The following is a 27,557-nucleotide window of genomic DNA, read 5'->3' as shown; positions in this document are numbered from 1 at the left end:
TTTTGCGGGTCAAACCGTGCACACACCTTTCGTAAGCCCACATGTTCGGTCAAAATGTGATAAATCGATGTTTTGGAGATGCTCAATTTCATTTCCCTGAATTTCATTGATGATTTCGGCTGATTTTTGATGAATTCACGCACAGTTTCGATGGAATTTCCGGTTATCACGGATTTTGATTGGCCCACATGCTGATTGTCATTTATGTCCTCACGACCACTTTGAAAACATTGAAACCACTCGTGCACTCTGCTACGGGATAGGCACTCATCGCCATAAAATTGTTTCATCACTTGAAACGTTTCTTCTTGTAGAAAGTCTACTGTTAATAAGGAAAGATAGAATAAAAATGCAGGACTAAGCTTAATATAGCGGAAGGCAAACTTAACTGAAAAAGGGCATACTCTTTTCCACGATCACAGATTTCATATTTTCAAAACCAAAGTACGATTAGCTATGGATATAGAATAGCTATACAAACATCGGGTTCCAATTTGAATATACGTATTTGAAAGCATACTTACATATTTTTTTGAATAAACAGTAATTTAGTATATCTAAATAGTATGAAGAAAATGTAAATTCAACACACAAAAATATGTATTTAAAATTTTAAGACGTACATTAAAATAAACCTTTACCACCGCCATTACATTTGAATTCCATTTGTTACATTTGGTTTTTATTACAGTTTTTTTAATGTCCCTACTAATAAATCAATTTATCATATTCAGGGGAGTATAAATACCACAAAAAAAAAGAAAAATGCATTTGCCCATGAAAGGAAAGCGTTATGTAGTCGTTGTGGCCATTCAAAAGGCTTGCACCAGCATACTGGCGGCCATACCGGCCAACGAGCTAAAACACTCGTTCGACACGCTATTGGACCGTACAAAAAGCTGTATTGAAGCAAAAGGAGACTATTTTGAATAAAATAAATTGATTTTGTTGAAAACCCATTTGTTCTGTTTTTTTTTTAAGTCCTGTTTACTTTGAAACGCACCTTGTAGAACTCATTCGGTACACACAGTAACTCTCAGTATCCGCAGCAAGAAAATATAGATAGTTGGATACGAACATGAATATTTGTATGCAGGCCATTCTCAATAAATTTGAGAATTGAATAAAGAATAAATTTAAATTTTAATAATGTGTAGTGTACCCTTCACATTTAAATTTCTTAAGAGATTACATGGGTTTCCTCAAGTAAAATACCGTATATTTTCGATAATTATTTCTCATATAAAAAGTTAAATACTTTATTTAAACTTTTATTATTCCAAAGATACATATTTTAAAAAGATTTTGTAAAATGTTCAAATATTTAAAACTCGGCCAATGCACGATTTCTCGATCTTTCTTAAAAAGAGTACTAATTGGAACAAAAAATCCTTCGTTCGAGGCCTTGTACATTATAATTTCAATAAGATTTGTTGAATAATTCGCGGCAATTTGGGCAACCGACTTTGAAAAGACAATTTCGAGCAAAACGCAGTGACTACATAGCTGACCTCGGCACACTTCTTTTGAAGGATGTATCTCCAAATCTATAATTCGGATCATCTTGCGCATTTAAAACATTCTACAGATGATATAGCATTAAATAAGGCAATAAAAATAATTTTTTATGCCGTGAAACCCATGCAAAGGTCAAATCTGAATTTTTGTGTAAAAACTAAAATTTTTTCACAGTATTTATGTTTTTAATATACCAGTCCATCGTGGAAAATACTACAATATAAAACTTTTAATACATTAGCTAATTCAGATATTAAAACCATCACCTTATATTTTTAATATGGTAAAAATATTTTTAAATAGTAAAAAAAATTAACTATGTTAGACATTCAAGTTTTAAATCTCCAAAATTTAACAAATTATGTACTACTACCACGTATAGGGTACCACAACGGACCTGCGTTATAAGCTGTTATAAGTGAGATCTCTCTCAGGACCGACTTCTTAACTTAACCTAACTATGAGTATGTATAATTAAGTACTTTAATATTTAACTGAATATCCAACCCCTGGATCGACCTCAAAAGCCTTGGATCAATATTTTCCCCATACTTACCCGTTTTTTCCATTCGCTAAATTCGTTAAAATTTCTCGTTCAACGTGTTATAAAAATTAGTTGATAATATTCCCCCAAACACCCCAAAAGAGTATACATACATAGGTAAGTATATTACAGTCAAGAGAAAGTTGTACGCTCTGCAAACAACAATGATTAAGTGCGCAATGCATACAATTTATTCTCTTACCACATTAGATTGAACATTTTGATTCAATACGTGGACAATATGTACGTAAACGAGAATGAACCCGGTAGTGAAATCAATTAGTTATATGTATGCTACTTTCCCATATGTATGAACCATTTGTCAAATTAGTCTGCCGATTGTCTTTTTCTATATAATTAACTGTTATTACTAGATCTTTTTTCATGTCCTATGGATTGTCAGTGCCCTATTTTTGTCAGAAACAATAGCTTTATACTAGTTCCAACAGATATACAATATAACCAATTGATGTTCTGAAGAACGTTTTGATATAGATTCCACCATGTTATGTATATTTAACTCGCGAACAAATATGTATTAACATAAAAGTTTTCTAACTAGTCCGATTTTAATCAAAAAAATTATTTTGTGAACTGGTATTTCTGACTGATTTGGTAATTGACTATGGGGATGAAAGGTTTATTCTAGTAACGAACTTCAACCCTATTGGCATTCAATAAAAGTGAGATGTTGAACTTGCAGACAACACGTGCTTTTATGTTATGAGAATATATCCACACTTCAAATGTACGTACATATGTATCCTAAATTAGTAGTACTTTCGGCTTGCACATAATTACATATTAAAAAAATTGTATTGTCATTTTATGCACTTAACTTTACACTATTTCCATTAAATACTCTGTGTGTAAAATAAAGGATGTTCATGCACATTGTTATGTATACTTATATTCTACAAGGGATTTTTTTTACAGTTTAGTTTGAGCTTTTAAGGGTAATACATACATCCATATGTACTTTTAAGTACTTATTCAAAGTACATACATATGTATGTATATGGTCTTCAAAAATATTGTTAGAATATTGTTTGAACGTGTATCATTTAGGGGTGTGTATTGGGCACGAAAAGCTTTTGGAAAATATTCAATACACAAGTAGAATGGCATAAAGCTGTTTGCAAGGACTTTTGCCATCGCGTCACTGCAGCTGGCGCTCGTGGCCCTACAGCTGCTTCATGAAGCTCGTTTCGCCGTTTGGGAGCGTAAGTTTCTCACATTCGAAAGCAAACTCACATCAACATTGAAACTTATGTATAAATATTCTTAAATTTATATACATATGTAGTATATGTTCATACCTGTGTACGAAGCGTACTCTGATGACAGTACCAGCGTGATAGCTTTTTTCCTTTATTCCGATTCAGTTTACAACGGAAAGTTTTAAAAGACAGTCGTGAATCGCGGGTAATTATTGATAATAAACGGTTAATGGAAAGTAACTTTCCTTTGCCCCATATTTATGAAATCAAAATCTCCAAAAAGGCATTGAAATCTAAAATAGTTGCGAAAAGATAAATATACGACTATACTTGTAAATTGGGTTTAAACTACAACATAGGTATATACACATATGTATGCGATTTTTATGGAAACAACTGCATCGTAACTTTTATATTCCATTTAACTAAAATTATTTAAATATTAAACAGACATGTGCAACTGAAAAATATTTTTCAATGAATTTTGAAAATTACTGGCTAATATTTTTATGTGCAAATAAATTAAAGAAATTTGTGCAAATTCTTTTTTGGTATAAATTTGCGAGCACTATCATGTATTTTTCAAGTCAATGAGTATAAAAATTGGAAGAATGGTAAGAAACTATTGAAACCGCATGATATTTATTTACGCCGCAATTTATATTGACGTCTGGAAACATGCGAAAACGCTAAAAAAATATTTCGGTTGGTTATGAAAACTGCTTGCAATGCATATTATACATATGTATGTATGAATGTATATGTATGTATGTATATGAGCATGAAAGTGCATTATATACTTCGGTGTTCATATGTGAAATTGTTTGCATAAGTGTATATTGTGCAATGGATGTATATGGCATGCTTAAGGCCATGTTTATCTGTATATGTATCTACAAGCAATTGTACAATTGGAAATACTTTGGGTATATTATTTGTTTGCTTTTTCATTGAAATTTTAATGCTCCTTTCTGAATTCTTCAAACATTTAAAAAGGTATAGAAATATGAACGCAAATAAATTTGCACCTATGTATATACAATACATATACATACATACATACTTATGTATGTACATACATATTCTTTATACACTTTTAGATATATACATACATATGTATATGCATTTACAAGTATGTATCAGAAAATCTTCAAATTAGAACAAATGATAAGACCAAATACAAATAAATTCATCTACATTAATACTTAAGTATGTTACATCAAATTGACGTTTTCCCATCTTTCGGCGCCCACAACTGGGTAGATGACAGTTTTTAGGGTAAATGATGCCATTGGGCATTGACGTATTCAGTTGAGGCTGGCAATGGCTCTGTGATTAAGCAAATACGAATTATGTGAGGTTGTGTGGGTGTCACGTTAAATGCATGGTGAGGTGGGAAGCTTACTTGCTATCCCCTAAATGTAGAAGGGTAGGTTGTGACGTTATAATACAAAGCCTGTGGCAAAGTGTGACGCGGTACGCACGGGCATCTTGAAATCAGAGAAAAATCAATTTTCTTTTTATATAACTGAAGAATATTATAAACAATCATGCTGTGTGGTATTTATGAAGGCGCGTGCATAAGGAGGCGTATATTGTACATAAGTACACATATGGTATGCTCTTCATTGATTCTAATTTATTGCGAACGATAGATACATTTTTTGTATTATTTTCTGTAATTTATTAACATAAGTACTTATAACCACCGCTGAATACTCATAAGGATAAGTATTTTGTTTAATGAAATTGGTACAAAATATTTGCATCTTTAACCGAGTTAAAAAAAGTTTTTTGGCCCTGTCTAAAATTGAGAATTTAAAAGGAAAGTTGACTATATTTTTATATTGCTGAATATTTAAGCTATTATAACGGTAACTTTTAACATCACTTTTGGTTGAAATCAGTGGACGATTTGTTTAGCTTTTGTTCTTCAAAGTTTCCACTGAAAATGAACGTAATCATTGCTCCGTTATAACTCCTCGATCAAAATGCAAGACAATTATAAAACTCATTCTTATGTAATCAACATGCATATGCATCGAAAAAACTTTGCTATGCAAAACAAGGTAAAGTCTTATGGGGCATTTTCAGATTTTAAAGGCGATTGTATCAATCTGAATTTTGTTTAGTATAGGGAAATTATGGAAAATGGGAGGAATCAGTTATCAATGTTACTCGTCATGTACATATGTCAAATGAATTGTTAAAGTGTCAAGAACGAAGTATTCGACTTATATAGAGGGATTACTTATAGTAATCCTGAAGTTAAGTGTAAACTGGAGAATAATTTTTATATTGAGTGTGGCTATATTATAGTTAAAAGAATTATATTTTGCTTCATTGAAGACACAGATAGAGTAAGTTCGGCATATATGGACCACCCTTAACGTTTTTGTTAATAAAACTGTGGTTTCTACGATTTTTCATTTATTTGTTTTTTTTTTTAAGCTTTAAAAATCATATCAATTCAGTCTGTAATTAACAATAGTAAAAAAAAATAACACAAATAAAAAATATAATTGAAAAATGAAAGGAACCTCAATTTAGCACTTTAAAAAATGTGCGTTTAATATGGACCTTGATGTGTTTAATATGGGTCCATATTTAACGTCATTTAAGAGCCGCAAAAATCACAGATGAAGTATGTTTTTTCGTTTACAGAACATAGTTCATGTGCCCACATTGCACATATAACACATTGCATCCATGGTTCTTCTCCTTTATCATCAGAAAATAGACCGGCACAATAGATGCATTTTGCGCCTTCCTGATTAGATCTATCTGGACTAAGATCCGGCGAGTCATTTACCACGAAGTTGTCGTCACTTTCTGATGAAGTGTTTTCTTCTACACTTTGAAGTTTCTTCTGAAAAACACAGTTGGAGTCAATATTTTAAAAATTATTTTGTAGTTTCTATCTAAGTACTCGTACCTTCTTTTTTAAAATGTTTTCTTTTCGAGTGCGCTTTGCCACTTGGCTTAAGTTTCTTGACATGCGTCTCAGTCTTTGTTTTCTTCAGAGATTCTTCTAGAGCCTGCTTGTATGGTGACGATGAAATTAGTTCAGATTTTCCCGATTTTCGTCCGCGGTTTGAAGTTTTTTTGGTACGGACCGGTATCGGAGAAATGTCTTGAGGCTTTATGTAAGATCTTGATTGCATACCTAAGGACGTAGAAGGTTCGAAAGAAATCGGTTCTTCGAAATTAGAACGGTGTTCTGATTGCAAAATTTCAGAAGTTTGTACAGTCGGTATTGAGGACGGAACTGTATTCACCATGCTTTCTACCGGTGCGTCAATTTCTTCTGCAGCTAAAAAGTCGTCATCGCTAAAAATATTCCTATTGAAGGGGCGTATTCCGGTTGAAGAAAACCCTTTGACATCAATTTCTCCAGTTTGCATTTTCATGTATGATCGACCAAATAATTCAATAATGTCAAAATCTGTCAATGCTTTTGCATTATTTATCACCCAGCACCTTATTTCCTCGGTCAAATATTTTTTCAACGGCCCCATAAAAGTAGAATTTTATGGATTGAATGCGAAGGAATTGAAAGAATGGGACCGTGGTTGTTTCTAGCTAGCTCAATGATATCAATATTTCTTGTATGACTGGCATGTCCGTCTAAAATGAGCAACACAGGTGATGATTCAGAAAGTTTTACCGTAGCAAGGAAGTGCTTGAACCATTTAGTAAACAAATTGGTTTGAACCCATCCAGAGGGATGATTAGCAAGTATCGATCCCGGAGGTGCTCCTTTCATAAGAAGAAGATTTTCCCTCTTTCTAGGGAAAATGAACATTGGTGTTACGAATGATCCACCTGCACTCATACACAAAATAGCAGTAATTAAGGATCCTCTTTCAGCTGAAGCAAGAGCTCCTATCTGTCTCCGGCCTTTCATAGCCAAAACCTTCGGCATTTTGTTTGGCACAACGGATATTCCAGTTTCGTCTACATTGTAGATGTTATTTGGAGTAAATTTGTATTTTACCATCTCCTTTTCGAACAAATCCAAAAAAACTGCTACGTTTTCCTTTGAAAACCCTCTAGCACGGGCTATAGAGTTGCTGGTTGGTTGACGGAACGACAGAGATGGGTGACGTTTAAGGAATAAACGCAACCAATCCCTTTCTGCTGTTTCTTTTATCATTGGAAATGGGTTTGGTAAATTATTTTTGACACTCAATTGAAATGCTAAGGATCTTATATCATTCCGTGTTAGTCCAAACAGTTTCGCTTCCATAAGGAGTATATACTCCACAAGGGAATCTTCGAGTTCAGGAGGGAAAACCGGTTTCTTCCCAAGTTTAGCCGCCACTACTACCTCTACAGGTCTTCCCTCATCTGCCACTAAACGTTTCTACGTGGTTTTTGGTACATTATACTGCTTAGATCCCTTCAAAAATCCCATTTTTTTAGTCTTAACTGCAGAAATTGCTTCCATCATATTTTCTTTGCGCCACGTCTGTCGTTGTTTTGGAGCTGGGCTTGTTTTTGAAGCCATTATTATCCTTCAAAAAAAAAGAATTTAGTATTGTAAACTTTGAATGAAACACGTGTCAAATATGACCCACTGGTCCATATTATCAACATCTAAGTGGGCCATATTGCCCACACCACACACTTTTCACTTTTTTCTTTATTTATGCATACTTCACTAGTTATTTATTAAAGTTAGATTCCACTTCAAGAAAACAGGTTCAATCACTGTATATTTAACACTCCCAAACATATTTTTCAATTAAAATTTAACAAAAAAACACCTTAAGAAAACGTACCAAAATAGTATAAAATTACCACAAAAAATATGTTTCGGGCTATACTGCGCACGTCTGGCTCACCACACTCGTCAAACAACACTGCTTTGGTAAAATATGAGCGAAATGAAGTCAGTGTGTGATGTCTTTGTTTTGTGGTACTTTGTGACCTTTTTAGTCGTGTCCTGCTCAACAAAACAAAAAATGGTCCCCAAATATAATCGGTGGCATCAAACTAACCCTTCTTCATCTTGGGTTAAACGTTACTATAGATATCCTAATGAACAACTGTCGCGCCCACGAAATGACACTAAGCTAAAAAAATTTAAAGTGCTATAACTAAGCCAAAAATTAAGATAAAAAACTTTAATTTGGCACTAATCATCTGTATTTCAGTAACTTCTTCTTCTTCTTTACTGGCGTAGACACCGCCTACGCGATTATAGTCGAGTTAACGACAACACACCTACCATTATGACAATTTTAAATTCCATATCTTTCTTTCCCTTTAGAAAGCTATACAGCTATACTAAGATATCGGGATAATGTAAAAAAAATATAGACAAAGAAATGATGAAAATCGGTTAATAATGATTTAAGCTCCCGGAAACAAAATAGTTAGACCCATCGGTTATGGTTGACATTTTACCAAAAATATCAGTCAATCTGTGAGGTATGTTATTGAAATTGAGAGAGCATCTTTATCTGAAAATAATTTGCATTGCGTCGAAAATAATAATAAGTAAGATATCTTGGCAAAATTCGCCGAACAACGAACATTGAATTTTTACGCAAATTTTTTTTAGTATAAAGTTTTGCAATACCTGAAAGTATTTATCCGCTTTTGACCTTTCCAACATATACATTTATTTATATAAATTATAATAATTTTAATAATATTATATATACAATTTTAATTATAATATTCGGTTTCACCCGAATTTTTCCAAACCTTTCGATTTCGTTCAACATATACACGGAATATTGATCAAACAATCGCAGGCAGTGGCATGCAAGCCAGAATTAGTGTTTGTAAAACATAACGCATAGGCATGTACTGATAGGTTTTTTCAAATACCGTTTTCATTATTTACTATTCGTCTTTTTGAATAAAATACCTAATAAATACTGTTACAACTTACAAATATGGAATAATAATAAAAACAATTTAACATTCGCTGCATACGTTATTTTTTTGTACTCTTATTACAAGTTTGTTTTACTCACCTAACGGTTGTTTGTACCGCATAAAGCTAATCGAGATAGTAATAGGGTTATGCATATGTAGTATATAAATGATCAGGATTACAAGACGAGTTGAATTCCGAGTTTTTTTTGTTTCAATATCTTTTTATTTATTGAATCTGCTTTTTGTTTTGAAAGCCTAACAATAAGTAATAAAATCTTAAACCTATTTAAAAATTAGACACGCTCAAGCAAATGATTGAGCTGTTTTGGTGATACATTGCTCCTCAGTACGCGGGCATATCTCTTCTTTTAAGGCGTATTTGATCGCAGGAATGTACCAAAGCATTAGCCAAAGGGTTTGGATGATCACGGAGTTTAGATATATATTTAATTCTGCAGTCTTCTACTTCTTTCCTTACCATAGAAATACCAAGGTCTTTATGGATATTTTCATTACGCATGTACCATGGTGAACACGTGATAGATCTAAGCGTTTTTGATTGGAACCTTTGTATTATGTCTATATTAGTTGCACAGGTCGTACCCCACAGTTGAATGCCATACATCCAAATCGGCTTTATGACCGCATTATATAAAAGCACTTTGTTGTCTAGGCTAAGTTTGGAGTTTAATTTAACACTTAGAGCCCAGCGTGCCCACCGGTGGTCATTATTTTTCTGCACCGGTGGACCGCATGCTGACGAAGGGTTGTGCTTTAGTTGACAAGCTGGTTTGGTTGTTTTTGTTTTATTGATTGTTTACTTAGTTTTATTGGCTTTTTGTGATTGAGGTGACTTTGTGATATTTATTTTGGATAAACCAAATGCATTTTTGTTATTTTTTTTCCTTTTTTTTGTGACCACCGGTGGTCACATTGTCCCACAATGAAAATCCACCAATGTCCACGGGTGGTCACATTGTCCCAAATCGTCAAAACATAAATGTCCACCGGTGGTACACGCGGGGCTCTAAGTGTTAATAGCCAATTTAAATTTGCAGCTCTTACCTTCATGCAAGTTATTTTACTAGATATATGTTTTTTCCACGTAAGTCTTCTATCTAGGTGAATACCAAGATAGGTTACTTCATTCGCTTGGGGTACTAAAATATTGTTAATTTTTATTGCCGGACACATTTTTGGTCTAAGCGAAAATGTAACATGCTTACACTTTTGTTTATTTACCTTTATACGCCAGTTAGCTAGCCATTCTTCGACAAACTTTAAGTGCTCGGCTAATATTCTTGATGCTATTATGTGGCATTTGTTACGGCTCTGTCGTCCGCAAAAGTAGAAGTTAATACATTGTTAGCTGTTGGAAGATCTGCTGTATATATGATGTATAGTGGTGGGGCTAGACCACTGCCCTGGGGTACACCAGCCCTTATCTGTCTTTCATCAGATATGAAATCTCCTACTTTTACCATAAATTTTCTATTTTTTAAATACGATTCCAATGTTTTATATAATTTTGAAGGTAGAATATTTTTAATATGTGAGATATTTTATTCAATTGTGGGGAAAGCGTATCTTTCATCAAGACATATTATTATCACGAAAAGACCTTCTCTGAAATTATTTACCTGAAAAAACTTGTGCAGAGATATGTTTTAACTTAGAAGGTACTTTTCTCTTAAACTATTTCAGCTTTTAAGACGCAGAGTTATCATACAATATTAGAATTTTAAGTATTTTTCGTTTTTTATAAAAATGTGAACGATTGATTTAATTTTGACGTTAACGATTGCAAAAAACTAAAACATCTTATTTGAGCGGACAAAAAAATTTTACACTTACCTTGGTAACAATTTAAATGCAATTATCAAATAGGTACAGTTATTTTTGTCTGATTTTGGAGCTATACACCACGAAAAAATCCACACTTATCGAAGAGTTCGTTTGCGGAATGTTTGCTATATTTTTAAGAGTACAAATATACATATCCACAGTGATATCGGATTTTGCTGGTCGTCGATTTGTATGGCGTAAGGAAGGCTATGCGATAAAAAATAATAAAAAAAAAATTAAATATTGTGATAACAACGCGAAGCATTCTGTTTCAGTGGTTAAATAACGCATGTTGGAAAACGTGAAAAAGTGATGTAACATCCTCCAAAGAGTTCATATCTTAATCCTACTGAAGCGGAAAGTTAGTAGCAACAAGTAAGAAAGGCTAAGTTCGGGAGCAACTTGCAAGAATCAAAGACTGGAAAATACTTAAGATGTAAAACGTAAAACAGAGGACCGGAATCTAAGCAATTTTATATATATTACTTACACTCTATATAACTCATACATATAGAGCGACAAATTCAGCATAAGATTTGTTAGCGAAACGAAAATCATTATATGTACGTATTATATGAGAGTTGGGGTATTATCAACCCGATATATTATATAAACTATACTAATGCGGCATACAAAAAAAGTTCCTTCGGTTTCATTAAGGTAACTCACATACAATCACTAACCATATGGAGCAAAGTCCGAAAATTCGAAAATACTGATAATAGTTATATGGGGGCTATGCTAAGGTTTCGTTAATTGTATTTATTTTAAATACAAAGATATACTGTTATGTGTTAAAGACGTGTAAAAGACGTTCTGTAAATTTCAATGAGATAAATCAAATATTGGCCGATATATCAGTATAAAGTCACCTGGGAGCTCGAAGATTTGTATATTAGGTATATGGGGGATCAACGAAGTATTGGCCCGATTCAACACATTTTTGATACACAGAATTACTATTGTCAGAAAAGAATTAACTTTGAATTTCAATTGTAAATCTCTCGCAATGGCCGTTATTATAACTACTTATTGATTTGTTTAGTACAAGGTGAAAGAGTCAAATGGAATTTAAAAATGTGTTATGAAAGAAGTAGGCGTGGCCATTTTCGCACCGTGTCATAGGAATAACAGAGGAATGCTACGTACTAAGTTAAGTCGAAATCGGTGAGTCGGGTCCCGAGATATGTGATTTCACCAGAAAGTGAGCGGTGCCACACCGATCGTCCAATTTTCCCACCGGCTGCAATAAAACTTTACTATACCATCTTGGAGGTAAAATGTAGTGTGTTTGGCGTGTTGCGTTATTGATTTATTGCGCTTTTAGTAGTTTTGAATGGAACCGATATATGGGGAGAGAACGAGGTCATCTTCCGATTTCATCCATTTTCACACTGTCGGTACAAGTTCTTATAATATTTGCGCTGAACAAATTTGTTAGTTGTTCAGGAGATATGTACATTAAATTTATTAGAGGACGAGGTCACGCCCCCTCTTTCAAATTTTCTGCCCACAAGTACTCCTTGCTATCGCGATCCCTTCCTCCAAATTACAATTTTATATCTTAATTGAGTTACTTTGGATTTTTTAATTTTTTGAAGAAAACTGGATTTTTAAAAATAAATTTCATTTCTTCTTCTTTACTGACGTAGATACCGCTTACGCTATTATAGCCGAGTTAACAACAGCGCGTCAGTCGTTTCTTCTCTTCGCAACGTGGCGCCAGTTGGATATTCCAAGCGAAGCCAGGTCCTTCTACACTTGGTCCTCCCAACGGAGTGGAGGTCTTCCTCTTCCTCTGCTTCCCCCGGCGGGTTCTGCGTCGAATACTTTCACAGCTGGAGTGTTTTCATCCATCCGGACAACATGACCTAGCCAGCGTAGTCGCTGTCTTTTAATTCGCTGAACTATGCCAATGTCGTCGTATATCTCGTACAGCTCACCGTTCCATCGAATGCGATACTCGCCGTGACCAATGCGCAAAGGACCATAAATCTTTCGCAGAATATTTCTCTTGAAAACTCGCAACTTCGACTCAGCGGTTGTTGTCATCGTCTAAGCCTCTGTACCATATAGCAGGACGGGAACTATGAGTGACTTATAGAGTTTGGTTTTTGTTTGTTGATAGAGGACTTTGCTTCTCAATTGCCAACTCAGTCCGAAGTAGCACCTGTTGGCAAGATTTATCCTGCGTTGGACTTCCAGGCTGACATTGTTGGTGGTGTTTACGTTGGTTCCAAGATAGACGAAATTATCTACGACTTCAAAGTTATAACTGTCAACAGTGAGGTGAGAGCCAAGTCGCGAGTGCGACGACTGTTTGTTTGATGACAGGAGATATTTCATCGTGCCCTCGTTCACTGCCAGACCCATTTGTTTTGCTTCCTTGTCCAGTCTGGAGAACGCAGAACTAACGGCGCGGGTACGCCAGCAGCTGTACACTCTTATAAAAGATTGTACCTGTTCGATTAAGTTCTGCAGCTCTAATAATTTTCTCCAGCAGCAGATTGAAGAAGTCGCACGATAGGAAGTCGCCTTGTCTGAAACCTCGTTTGGTATCGAACGGCTCGGAGAGGTCCTTCCCGATCCTGGCGGGGCTTTTCGTGTTGCTCAACGTCAGTTTACACGGCCGTACTAGTTTTGCGAGGATACTAAATTCAGACATCGCGGCATAAAGGCAGCTCCTTTTCGTGCTGTCGAAAGCAGCTTTGAAATCGACGAAGAGGTGGTGTGTGTCGATTCTCTTTTCACGGGTCTTTTCCAAGATTTGGCGCATGGTGAATTTCTGGTCGGTTGTTGATTTGCCAGGTCTAAAGCCACACTGATAAGGTCCAATCAGTTTGTTGACGGTGGGCTTTAATCTTTTACACAATACGCTGGATAGAACCTTATATGCGATGTTGAGGAGGCTTATCCCACGGTAGTTGGGGCTCCTTTTTTATGGATTGGGCATAGCACACTTAAATTCCAATCGTTGGGCATGCTTTCGTCCCACAAAAATTTTGCAAAGAAGCTGATGCATGCTCCTTATCAGTTCTTCGCCGCCGTGTTTGAATAGCTCGGCCGGCAATCCATCGGCCCCCGCCGCTTTGTTGTTCTTCAGGCGGGTAATTGCTACTCGAACTTCTTCATGTTCAGGCAATGGAGTTGTGCGTTCACTGCCATTCAGCAGGCATCGGTGACTGGATTTCATTTACAATACGAAAATTAATAAAACTGCCTTTTTTGTCACTTGTAAATGCAAGAAAAGTTTTAATAGTTTCGGGGAAAAGTCACTTCAAAGTCAAACCATCTCCCTGTACACATTTTTTTAGTTTCTGTGTACAGTATCGAAATCCTTTATTTGATAGTTATAATTATGAATTATTGACTTTTTTACCGAAAAGTTGTGACAAAGGTCCTTTATTATCAGCATTTTTTTAATTATCCCATTCATTGATACTGAGATTCATTCGGTATATGGAGAACCTTCTTCATATACTATACGTATATATTAGGGTGTGTCATTCTGAGACAACCTTTTTTTTCAACGGAAAAACAGGCTCAAAACTTTCGAAAATGTGTAAAAAAAATTCACTCAAAAGATGAGCTCTTAATATTAATATTAAGAGGTGCCTATTTCAAATTTTCTGTTTTCCATATAAATTACATGGAAAAAAATCAGTTTTTTTTGTGGTGGTTATTGTGCGGAGGTTTTATATGTGCCCCGATAGCTGCCAGTAGGGACGGTAAACTCGACTCCGATTCTACTCGAAAATCGAGTTTTCTCGTAAAATAATCGATTTTTAAAAATCGATTTTCAGTAGTCGAAGTGGATTAAGAATCGGTTCTTGACATTCGAAATCGAAATTGTTACAAACAAGCGTTAGCGCTTGCAGTATAAAAAGCAATTTAGGAACCAGTAACCTTTTTCTGTGGAAAACATAAGAACTATATTCGAGTTGTTTACCAATCACTCATGCAACTCGTAAATGTAGTTGGTTTTCTTATTGAAATATAGTTCATTTCTCTTTATGCAGCCAAAATATTATTATTTTATATTACTATATCTATTGGACTTATTTAAAATTAAACTGATTAAGAGAAATATAATTCATATTAGTGCTAAACAAAACTTATTTCACTCAAGTTAGATGCCGATACAATCAGTTGTTATTGCATGTATCACCTAAAACTAAGCGAGATAAATATAAGGTTATATACTATATATGGGGTATTCCATACCAAATCGACCACTTTTGAACCCGACCCCCTTAGATTTTGCTGAAACTTATCCATCCTTTTCTACCCTTTGAAAAACATTTTTGAGATTTTTTTTCAAAATTTTTTGTCCAACTTCAAACAAGTTATGAATTTTTCAAAAAAATGGCCTTTTTTATTTTCAAATAGCCATAACTTTTGTAGAAATTGACTTTTGGGGACCTTTTTTTAAATATTTGTTTTTGAATGAACTTTTCGAAAAAATACACAAAAAAAAATTTAACACGATCAATTATATAAAATAATCGGTTTTTTAAGTAAAATCGTCATTTTGGAAATTTGACAACTATCCCTGCTGATCCCGAAGTGGGTCGATTTTTTTTCTATTTATTAAAAAAAATTGTCAAATTTTCAAAAATGAAAAAAACTTTTTTCTGAAAACTTTTTTTCTATCATATAAAAAATATAATTAACAATTCTCAATTTATAGACTTAATTTACGAATATAATCAGCAAGATTAAAATTTTTAGCTATTAGTAAGGTCGATAAACTAGGGTTGGGCAATTATAGACTTACCTATAGTCAGTATACTAGATTATATGATTATATTCGTAAATTAAGTCTATAAATTGAGAATATTATATCATATTTTTTTTATTTTTTCATTTTTGAGAATTTGAAAATTTTAAAAACAAATAAAAAAATATAAAAAAAATTGACCCACTCCGGGATTAGCAGAGATAGTTGTCAAATTAATTGCAGTTTTTTTTGAGAAAAAAAATGGCGAACTTCCATAAAATGACAGTTTTACTTAAAAAGGCCGATTATTTTATATAATTGATCGTGTTAAACTTTTTTTCGCGTATTTTTTCGAAAAGTTCATTCAAAAACAAAAATTTTTACCAAAAAGGGTCCACAAAAGTCAATTTCTACAAAAAATTATGACTATTTGAAAATAAAATAGCGATTTTTTTTTTGGAAAATTCATAACCTTTTTGAAGCTGGACAAACAATTTTGGAAAAAATCTCAAAAATGTTTTTCAAAGGGTAGAAAAGGATGAATAAGTTTCAGCAAAATCTAAAAGGCTCGGGTTCAAAAGTGGTCGATTTGGTATGGAATACCCCATCAGGATGACGAGAAAAGTTGAAATCCGGTCTGTCCGTCCGTGCAAGCTGTAAAATTGAGATATCTTGATGAAACTTGGTATGTGGGTTCCTTAGTACAAATAAATATCATAGATGGGCGTAATCGGACCACCGTCACACCCACAAATCGCCATAAACCGAAAACATATAAAGTTCCATAACTAAACACTAAATGAAGATATAAAGCGGCATCTGTGGGCAAAACTTTTTGAAAAAGTGGGCGTTACCACGCCTTCCAATATGTTTAATGTACAAATCTCATAAACCACTTAAGCTACACAACCAAATTAGCCGAGTACAAATCTTATAAGAACTTCTACCGACAGTGTGAAAATGGAATCGGTGGATAACCCCGCTCATTCTCCATATTACGGTACTGTTAAAAACTACTAAAAGCGCGATAAAGCAAAAACTAAATACGCCAGAAACATTAAATTTCATCACCGATATGGTATGAAAAAACTTTATGGGAGCCCGGTGAAAATTGGATGATGAACGTGGCACCGCCCACTCTTTGGTGAAATCTTATTTCTTATATCACAATGTGTAAATGGGCGAGAGCGAACGACAACCACGCCTACTTGCCAAATAGCACAATTTTAAATTCCACTTGATTCGTTTAGTTTCCATTACACAAATCAAGAAGCAATTAATATAACGGGATAGCACTTTGCACGAATGATGTCTTAAGTGTGTGCCACCTTATGACCAAAAATTGTTTAAATCCAATGAAAACAGTTTACGCCCCTAGGTACTGTATATTTAGACCCCGGTACCTATAGTTGACTTTTCATAGAAAATATGGGTCAATGTGTGTAAAATGTAACTAAAAGTAAGGGATAATCCTTCTCTTATAAAGTTATGTCTGTATGTCAAAAATGGGTTGAATCGGACAAATACTTCCCTTAGCCCCCTTAGTCAAAAACCTAATGTAAAGATTTTGGAACTTTGGGGAGACTTTGTAGCGCATAAATCAGACAATATGTGATTTGTGCCAATGAAAATACGAGAGCGTGTTTTATTCATAACAGTGTATCTTTGTGCCCAAAATAGATAAATTTATATAAATCTCCGAATACACTTTATGTACTTCAGATATACGAACGTATGATAAGCACAAATTATTATTTAATGGTAAATTTGGCACAGATATCACTGACAGTCATACCAACATATAATAAAATATTGCGACAATTTCGCATAGTCTTACTATTTTTAGCTCATAGTAGTACTTACATATATAAAATATAAGGGAAACGGTCAAAACTCTAAAATTAAAATTCTGAAGTCAAAATTCCGGAATCGAAATTCTTGGTCCACAAAATTCTGGAAATCGGAATTCCGTAAATCCTTCGCTTTTTTTGGCTGCATTTCAAAATTCTGGTTTTTCATAATTCCGGAATTTAAGTTTTCCAGAATTAATTCTGGAAATTTTTTGCCCAAAATTTTAGCCAAATCGTGTATTTTATATAAATTTGCTTATACATACATAATAATATAACATAAACAAAACATAACCTCCAAAACAATTCCAAAATTCAAACATGTTTATCGGAAAGACAAAAAACAACATTATTAACAAATAAAGATCAAATAGATACTACATTAATGTCATGTTTGAAGCAATACGCTTTAAATACGCTAAGTGACTTATGTCTAATCTTTTTTTCATTACTCTTGGAATTTGTTGTTTTTTTCCACGAATTTTCTGTTTATTTTAATTTTTTCGCCGTCTTTTACTTTTTGTACTTGTGTTTCAGCATAAATAAGCTCCCTTTGTAAGTCAGATATCAATTTGTACAACGTCGCACGACTTTTTCCAACTATGACTTAAGGTGGCGATGCCAAGCTTCCACACTGTTTTGCGTTCTTGGGAAAACTTTCGATCTAGGGTCATCGAACACGGACCAAAATTGTGTTAAATATTTGGGCTGTGACTTTTTACCAAACACATGATTTTTTCAAACCATTTTGAAAGTTTTTGCAAATTGCTGTCGTCAAATGAATTACGCAAACTTGTGTAATACTCTGAGATTTCGCTATGAGGAACCAGTGCTAAGCTTTTAAGCATTCGTACTTGGATTGAAAACTGCTCGCTGCTGCCATATTTGCGGCTTAGTCTGAAAATATTTAATAATCACTATATCTTAAATGCAGGAAGCTGCGGTTATGCAATAAATTTACCCTTCCAAAACATAAAGTGATAAAGGAATGTCTATTTCTTTAACACAAGTTGGGTCTTTAAAACATTTCAAACTGTTCTGTTGTCTTCTAATTTTTAACTTAAGGGCATTTCTTGATGGCAGATAATCTCTAATATGTTTTTCTGTCATAGATACCGAACGCTGAATTATTTGGCACGAGCGGGCCATATTTTTTACCAGATTATTTGTTTTTGCTACCGATTTTTTATGCGCACATGGATCATGAGAATGTTCATTTCTTTTTTTTCGTATAACATGTTCACAGCCATCAAATTGTGTGACAATACGCACGGTACAGAACAAGTCCAGTTAAATGTTTTCTTATTTTTTCGTTCCAAATAGAAGAAGTAGCCGTCGACGTTTAACATGTCTTTTCCTTTATTGGACCTCACAACAGTTATATTTTCCATCATTTCACAAAAATATTTAGCACGTGTTTATTAATGAAATTGCAGTAACAGCTTAGTCAGTACATATGTATATGTATATGTGGGTACATAGTAAACTAAATCATTATGGTAGTACAAAAAAGTAAATGAACAACAACAAACAAAGCAATAACAATAACAAATACAATCATGCAATTGTAAAAAACTACTTACTAGGCAATAAAACATATGATTACAGAATTTTGCCATTCAGAGTTTTGCAATTTAGAATTTCGTTATCCAGAATTTTGGATTCCAGAGTATTGACTTCCATAACTTTGATTCCCGGTGTTCCGACTTCCGGAATTATGAATGCAGAATTTCCAAAAAAGCAGAATTTTGACCCCAACCCAAAATATAATGTATAGTGAAAAGTCAATTGCAAGCGGGAACAATTGATTTGTACCACATTTTTTTACGACATCTTAATTTATATTCCAGTTATCGCTTGTACGGGAGATTTTTTATTTACACTTACTCGTATGTATACTATATATTATTCGATAAAATATTTGTGCTTCACTAATGTTAATCTGAGTATAACACCTAAAGCAATTTAATTTACCCATATGAGATAACAATTAAAATAAATTTGTAAGTGAGCAACATGTTTGGTAACCCATATCGAATATACTCGTATAGTAAACATCATATTTTCTCAAACATTATAAATGCATTTATTTATGATTATTTAATATTCCGCAGAATCGCATTAATAAATACTAGACTATCGGTATTTTGTTGATGGCTGCAACCAAAATTATAGATGCTCCAAGAAATGGACATGAAATGGCGCCATTAAATACTCGAGCGCGGGGCGATGGTACTCATGGAGTAACAATTGTTCTTACTGCTTCTCAGCGAAATTCGGTAAGCTCAGTGGAGGTACCGGGTGGCGAGCCCGATCGTGCAGCATGGTCTGGAAAAATGCAGTTTTTCCTCAGTATAATCGGATATTCTGTTGGTCTGGGAAACATTTGGCGATTTCCGTATTTGTGCCAACAGAATGGTGGAGGTAAGTATATTAAATTCATTTAATGTATACTAGAAGACCCATCCACGTTTTACTGTGGCTGATACATAGATAATACTACTACTATCATTTCTATTAGTTAGATCATAGCTATTAGTTAAGGAGATATAGCATTTGTGTTAGTTTACAAAAAAATTAATCAAAAACCATTTCGTATGTTAACAAACCATTTGTTTTTTTTGGAGGCTGGCAAGGTTATCGCGTTTGTTATGGAGGCATTTGCGTCCTTCGCCCAAAATCTAGCAAAGTAACCGCAATGCCTTGACGACGAAAATGTTAATGCCATTTTTTGTTTTGATATTAAATAAATCTGACGGGTTTGTCCTAAAAAAACTGCCTGGTTCAAGAGCACACCACGGGTGTACCGTCACATAAACTTCAATTGAAACTAAATGTACCAGTAATGCTTATGGAAAATCTAGATGCTCCTCTGCTATGTAATGGAACAAAGCTTCCGATAACAAAATTGGGACAGAGCATATTTGGTGCTACTATTTTAACAGGTGTCGGTAAGGGAAATAGTGTTATAATACCTCGGATACCAATTGTTCCCACTGACTTTCCATTAAAATTTAAAAGGGTTCAGTTTCCCGTCAAGCTTAGCTTTGCTGTTACTATAAAGAAGGCACAAGGACAAGCATTACAGGTAGCAGGAGTGCATTTAGAAAACCCATGCTTCTCTCATAGTCAACTTTATGTAGCCTGTTCACGTGTATCTAATGCCCAGAATTTGCACATATTTGCACCCGACGGGAAAACTTATAACATGGTCTACAAAAATATACTTGATTAACACTCTGTATTTTATTTTTTTAAATTGTTAGAATTCAGAATTATTTATTTTTGTTACGGTGAAATATATTTTAAAATTTTTTGTTGCATTTCAATACGCATATTTTAAGGTGTTGAAACTTCATTGTCTGTAGTAATTTTTAAAAATTGTTGATCTCAGCCAAGCAATAAAATTTAGTTATCATTTTGACTCATTTCTATTATTATACCCTTACCCTTTATCTCTCATAATGGCTCCACTGCGGGCGAAGCCGCGGGTAAAGAGCTAGTAATATATCTGTGCCGTTTTACCATAACATCTTAAGTCTTAAAATTGATGTTGCGTCAAGCGACAAGATATATATGTATATTTAAACCTGAAATTAAAATTAAGAAAAATGAATCATAAAAAATTATAAAATATTGAATTATTTAAATTATTGTATACTTACCTTAATTATGCATTCATTCTACTAATCTACTACTTACCTTAATACTTACCATAATCTATTACAATAGTTAACGAAAAGTTGAAGATAATTATATTTACCCCTTTTTTATACATATGAACATTACCACTAGTTTAAGCCGTTAGTTTAAGATTTAGGCTAAGCAACTAAATGAAATTAAATAAAGAAGTATTGTATTAAGAACCATCGAATCGACCGGACGCGTTTTTATTTATTATCGCATTTATTTTCGAGACAGGCAATTAGGCTTCTTGTTTTATTCGCGCATTTCCCAAGTTTATATTTTCTCTTCTCAAAAACGCTTGAGATTTTTCATGGCGCCCGAGCAGGGACTTAGTGCGTGAACTAAGAATATTTTATTTAACTTTCGTTTTCGGTTTTAATAACCATATCGTTTCTAATTGCCTGTTAATCGTTCGGTTTTCGGTCATCGGTAATGTGAAGTGAAGACAAGTGTAACTACATAAAAGATACAAAGACAAAACATAAAAAAAGTATATACATGAAAAAAAATTATACAAAATACATAGTTAACTAAAAATACATATACATATCAATATAGTGGAAGTGCCAGGTGTGCAGTGATAGTGATACCTAACTACATGAAAAATAAGAAATAAAACATAAAATATAAAATATAAAACACAAACCTAAAGTGAAAATAAAAAGAAAAAGTGGCGGGAAATGTGTTAATACTAACGTGAATACTTGACAAAAACAAATATACAGTGGCCAAATATAAACGCAAATATACATATATGTGAAACAGAAAAAATTTAAACATAATATAAAAAACAAAAAGAATACATATATACATACGTGACGAGTGGAAATCTGTAAAAAATAATATACATATTTACATTCATACATACAGTGTAAAGTGCAGTGCTGAAATACTTACCCGTATACTTACCTCAGTGTAAAAATCAAAAAAAAAAAGAAAAGAAAAGGGAAGTATTGTGGAGTGTGTGCGAATACGTAGACATAGTGTAAAGTGAGAAATAACTAAAGAATATCAAAAGTTACAAGTGCACGAGGTGAATTAGTTATGCGGTACAGTGGTGGGCGCAAATAAAAGAACAAAAAGTTTCTGCCCTAACAAAAATATATATACATATATATACATATATATATACTTATATATATATTAAGTGACAGTTTTAAAAACAGTTTTCTAAACTGTTTAGAGTGCCGCAAAATTAAAAAACCGGTAAGCCCAAAAACCGTTGCTATCATCCGTTGCTGCCAATCCGTTGCTGCGGTAATTACTTTGTTGCCATCACTTCGCTGTTTTCGCACCGCTGCTGCCAACGTCGCCGCTACTCTCAAGCCGCTGCCACCATCACGCCGCTGCGGCCATCAATCGCTGCTGACACAACGTCGCTACCATCAAGTCGCTGCTGCCATCATTCGCTGCTACAAACACTTCGCTGACATCAACCGCCGCTGCCATCACGTCGCTGCTGCCCTCACTCGCTGCTGCCGTCAAACCGCCGCTGCCATCAAACCGCCGCTGCCGTCGTGGGAATGAGCTGCCGCTGCATCCTGTGCCAAAGGGACGTAAGCGCCGGCAAACAGCCGACGCACCAGGTAACGAGTGCGATTTACTGAAAGCAGTGCAAAAGAAAAAAAGCAAACATCAAACAAGTGCACTTTCAGTTTTTGGCTCTCCCTTTTCACTTTATACATATTATATTTTATTACTAGTATATATATATGGTTATACTCGTACATATATATACATACTTATTATTGCGTATATTGTGATTTACATATACGAATTCAAAGTGAACAAGGGATTCTGGGATCTTGCGGTAGCCCTTTATTTTGAAATAAAGGTGAAAAAATTATTCATTGCAAAATTAAAGTATATCGTTTTTCGCAATTTTTTCGATCCGCGTTTGCAATTATCGGTCGTTTTTTCGCAATTTTTGTCGATTTTCGTTCGGACATTTTCCGATTAAATTACTTTTTTGTGCTATTGCTCATTTTGCGCATTTATCGGTTTGGCTTTCGTATACTTGGGAATCGATATTATTTATTTCTCGTTTTCGTCACCGATTCCAAATATATTTGTTGCCAACTTTTATTGCGATTAGTTTGGCTTTCGTATATTTGGGAATCGACATTTATTTTTCGTTTTCGTTATCGATTCTTAGTATATCTGTTGCCAACCGTTATAGTCTTTTTTCGTAAATTTAATTTAAACAAGCAAAATGAGCAAGCCAAAGCCAACTCTCGCAAGCCTGTCTCCAAGTAAGGAGTTGACGGACTTAAAATCGTTAAGACGTCAAAGAACGGTTGCGAAGAGTAGTATTTTGCGCATTAAAACGGGCCTTCTTGAAAAGACAATGTCTTTAGATCCAATCGAATTGGAATGTCGTCTAGATATATTAAATTCACATAGTGAAAAATTAATGAAGTGCCAATCAAAGATTGAAGAAATTGATGAAGACGACATGGCCCGAGGGGAGTTAGAGGACATAATCGTTGAAACGAAGTCCATAATAAAATCAATTTTAGCGAAAAATAGAACTTCACTTGCCGAAACATCTTTTGTAGCTTCTCACAGCTCAAGGCTCCCTAAAATGAATTTGCCGAAATTCAAGGGAGAATATTCAGAATTTAAAAACTTTATGAGTTTGTTTGAGAGCTTGGTTCATAATGATCCAAATATCCCAGATATAGAAAAATTTAACCATTTGGTAAATTGTCTATCTGGAGAGGCGTTGGGAACAGTTAAAGCGTTTCAGATGTCGGATGAAAATTATCCGAAAGCGTTGGCAAGTCTCAAAAAGGTTTATGATAATAAATGTTTGATATTTTTCAATACAATATCTAAACTTTTTGAGCTGCCAACAATCCCAAAGCCTTCTGCGCCTTCCCTGCGTTCAATGATTGACGAAGTGTCCGCGGTATATGATTCATTGCTATCGCTGGGCGATGAAAAACAAATAACGAACGCAATAATCATACATATTGTAATGACAAAGGTTGACCCTGCCACCCGATCCAAATGGGAAGAAGCGCTGGACTATGACAAACTGCCACTGTGGAAGGACTGTGAGGCCACCTTAAATCGAAGATACCAGCAGCTGTCAGCGGAAGGAGCATCACACTCTAGGACGAAGCCCATACCTACAAGCAGTGCGCATCATGGAAAGCAACAACATATGGATAGGACCAAATCGGCGCTAGTTGCTGCAAATACGAGGCAGCCTCTTTGCCAACAGTGCAAATCGAGGGATCACCATTTGACTGCCTGCCCCACCTTCAAAGCGCTTCCGGTGCAGCAGAGGTTCGAGTTCGTGAAATCGGTGCCCTTATGCATAAATTGTTTGCGTAAGGGTCACACGGTTTCCAAATGCAGAGCGGATCGTTGCCGTATATGCAATCGATCCCATCACTCGCTGTTGCACCAGTATCCAGTGTCCTTCCCCGCTGTACCTCATCCGCAACCATCAACCACACATGCCATGCATACAGCCAGTATGCCGGATCGGGTCATGTTGGCAACAGCAGTAATTCTAGTGAGGACCAGCTGCGGAGATTACCTGCCTGCGAGAGCCTTGCTGGACTCAGGCTCCCAGGTCAACTTTATGACGGAGGACTTGGCACAAAAGTTGCGGATTCGACGTCAGCATAAAACATTAAGCGTAATTGGAATTGGCAATTCCAATACAAAAGTGGGGTCAAAACTAAACGCGTTTGTCAAGTCCCGGTTAAATAATTTTGAATTTTCGGCGGAATTCTGGGTAATGCGATGCATTTCGGCAAATCATCCAGACCATAACATCAATGTTAGTGGCTGGAAAATTCCGCACAATATTGAATTGGCGGATCCAGAATTCCACAAATCTAAAAAAGTGGATATCCTATTGGGTGCTGAAACATTTTTCGACCTTTTAGCTGTTGGCCAAATTAAAAATGGTCCTAACCAACCAACACTTCAGAAAACCCTTTTAGGATGGATTGTGTCTGGCAAATACGCCAGTAATATAAGTTCTCCTCCCAGATTACATAGCACATTATGCCAAGCTGAAGAAGACTTAACGTCAATCGATTCAGTAGTCCAAAAATTTTGGGCGTTAGAAGAACTACCTTCAGAATCAAATGGCATCAAATTCACACCAGAACAACAACAGTGTGAAAACTTTTTCGTTAATACTACTCAAGTATTGCCTTCAGGACGGCTTCAAGTCAGAATGCCCTTTAAAGCTGACCGTAAGTTACTCGGTCACTCATATGAAACCGCAGTTCGGCGGTTTCAGGCCCTGGAGAGAAGGACATTAAAAGATCCAGAACTTCGCAAAATGTATCTGGACTTTATGAATGAGTATAGAGCATTGGGTCACATGAGCCCAACGAACAATAAGATCCCGAGTGAGCCACACTACTTCATTCCGCATCAATGCGTTTTAAGGCCCGAGAGCACAACAACCAAATTACGTGTTGTATTTGATGCCTCGAGTCGATCTTCAACTCAAATAGCGTTGAATGAACTTTTGATGGTAGGTCCAACCATCCAAGAAGAATTATATTCAACTCTTCTTCGTTTTCGATTACATAAGTATGCACTAACAGCGGACATTACTAAAATGTACCGTCAAATAATGATGCATGAAGAAGACAGAAATTGTCAACTTATTGTGTGGAGAGAGCATCCTTCTGAGCAAATTCAAATTTTTCGTCTTAACACCGTAACATACGGCACTGCGCCTGCTCCATTTCTCGCAACACGGTGTTTGCAAATGCTCAGTGATGCCAATACAATGAAATATCCACTCGGTTCATTGGCCATCAAAAGAGACTTTTATGTTGATGATTTATTAACAGGGTCCGAAAGTTTTGAGTCTCTAGATCTTTTGAGAAGTGAGGTAATTAAAATATTAAACTCGGCAGGATTCTCCTTAACGAAGTGGTTTTCGAACCACCCTAAATTTTTCGACAGTGATTGCACTGAAAAGTCATTAAGCTTCAATGACAAAAGTTCCACTAAAACGTTAGGAATCCATTGGTTGCCGAAAGAGGATTTGTTTCGATTTGTTTTAGATGACAATTTTAATGATCTGCGAGCCACCAAACGAAACATATTGTCAGTTTCTGCTCGCCTTTTCGATCCTCTTGGATTACTAGCCCCACTAGTTACCAAAGCAAAAATCTTATTGCAAGAGCTTTGGATCCAAAAACTAGATTGGGATGAGTCGATTCCATTGCGCCTAGACACTAGCTGGCAGAACTTTAAAGCCAACCTAATGCAGCTCTCATCTATAAGCATTCCTCGTTACGTAAACGTTGAGTCGAGTGCCATCTGCCAAATACATGGCTTCTCCGACGCCTCAATAAGGGCGTACGGATGCTGCATATACATACGAAGCCAATCTGCTAGTGGTATTAAATGCATGCTGCTTACTGCAAAGTCTAGAGTGGCTCCGCTGAAGACCAAATCTCTTCCGCGTCTTGAGCTCTCGGCAGCACATCTTCTTTCGAAATTATGGTCAAGAGTAGCGCCTATGTTGAGTCGACATTTCGAAAATATTACATTTTGGACAGACTCTGAAATCGTTTTACATTGGATTAAAACACATCCATCTTCACTACAAACCTTCGTCGCAAACAGAGTGTCCGAAATCCAAGAGTTGACTGACAAAGTACATTGGCGACATGTGCCAACGAAACAAAATCCTGCGGATCAAGTGTCTCGGGGTTGTAACGTGGACGAATTGAATACTTCAATATGGTTTGGCGGTCCACAGTTCCTCCTAGAAGACCCTGCATTATGGCCAATTAATAACCACTTCCAGCTCTCACCAGAAGACGAAGCATTAGAGAAGAAGAAAAATACATTTACATTACTTTCGACTACTGAGAAAAATTCAATATTGGACCTTATTGAAAAATTTTCTTCTCATAAAAAATTGCTTCGTGTGGTCGCATATATATTACGATGGATCAGGCGACCACCAAATTCCTCCAAGATCTGACTTCAGAAGAGCTAAACTTGAGCTTTCTAAAAATTGCACAGGTGGTCCAACATTCAGAATTTTCGGATGTTATTCAAAAATTGCATAAAGGCACCACCCTACCCGCAAACTTGCAAAAACTCAACCCGTTTTTGCATGAATACTCGGATAAGTCGCTGTCGTTCAAATTAATCCGAGTAGGAGGTCGCTTATTAAATGCACCTCTCCCATACGATGCCAAATTTCCGCTTTTATTAAATAAAAGTTCGCACTTCGTTACAACGTATTTACGGTTCCTGCACATTCGAAATCACCACGCTGG

General features: G+C 35.2%; 1 protein-coding gene across 2 annotated transcripts in view; it reads left to right on the top strand.

Moving 5' to 3' along the window:
- The first annotated feature begins 3,438 nt into the window (after positions 1–3,438).
- Positions 3,439–27,557, top strand: part of LOC105228023 (sodium-dependent neutral amino acid transporter B(0)AT3) — an 83,944-nt gene continuing 59,825 nt past the window's right edge. For both annotated transcript variants that reach the window (XM_011207652.4, XM_049451263.1), the window contains exons 1-2: positions 3,439–3,641; positions 19,704–20,013. In XM_011207652.4, coding sequence (XP_011205954.2) covers positions 19,743–20,013 — 271 coding nt within the window. In that variant the 5' untranslated portion in view covers positions 3,439–3,641; positions 19,704–19,742. The remainder of the gene's footprint in view (positions 3,642–19,703; positions 20,014–27,557) is intronic.

This window comes from Bactrocera dorsalis, chromosome 3, assembly GCF_023373825.1.
Source record: "Bactrocera dorsalis isolate Fly_Bdor chromosome 3, ASM2337382v1, whole genome shotgun sequence".
NCBI classification, from domain to species: Eukaryota; Metazoa; Arthropoda; class Insecta; order Diptera; family Tephritidae; genus Bactrocera; species Bactrocera dorsalis.
The sequence above is the reverse complement of the archived record's forward strand: the minus strand, read 5'-3'. Positions and strand labels throughout refer to the sequence as shown.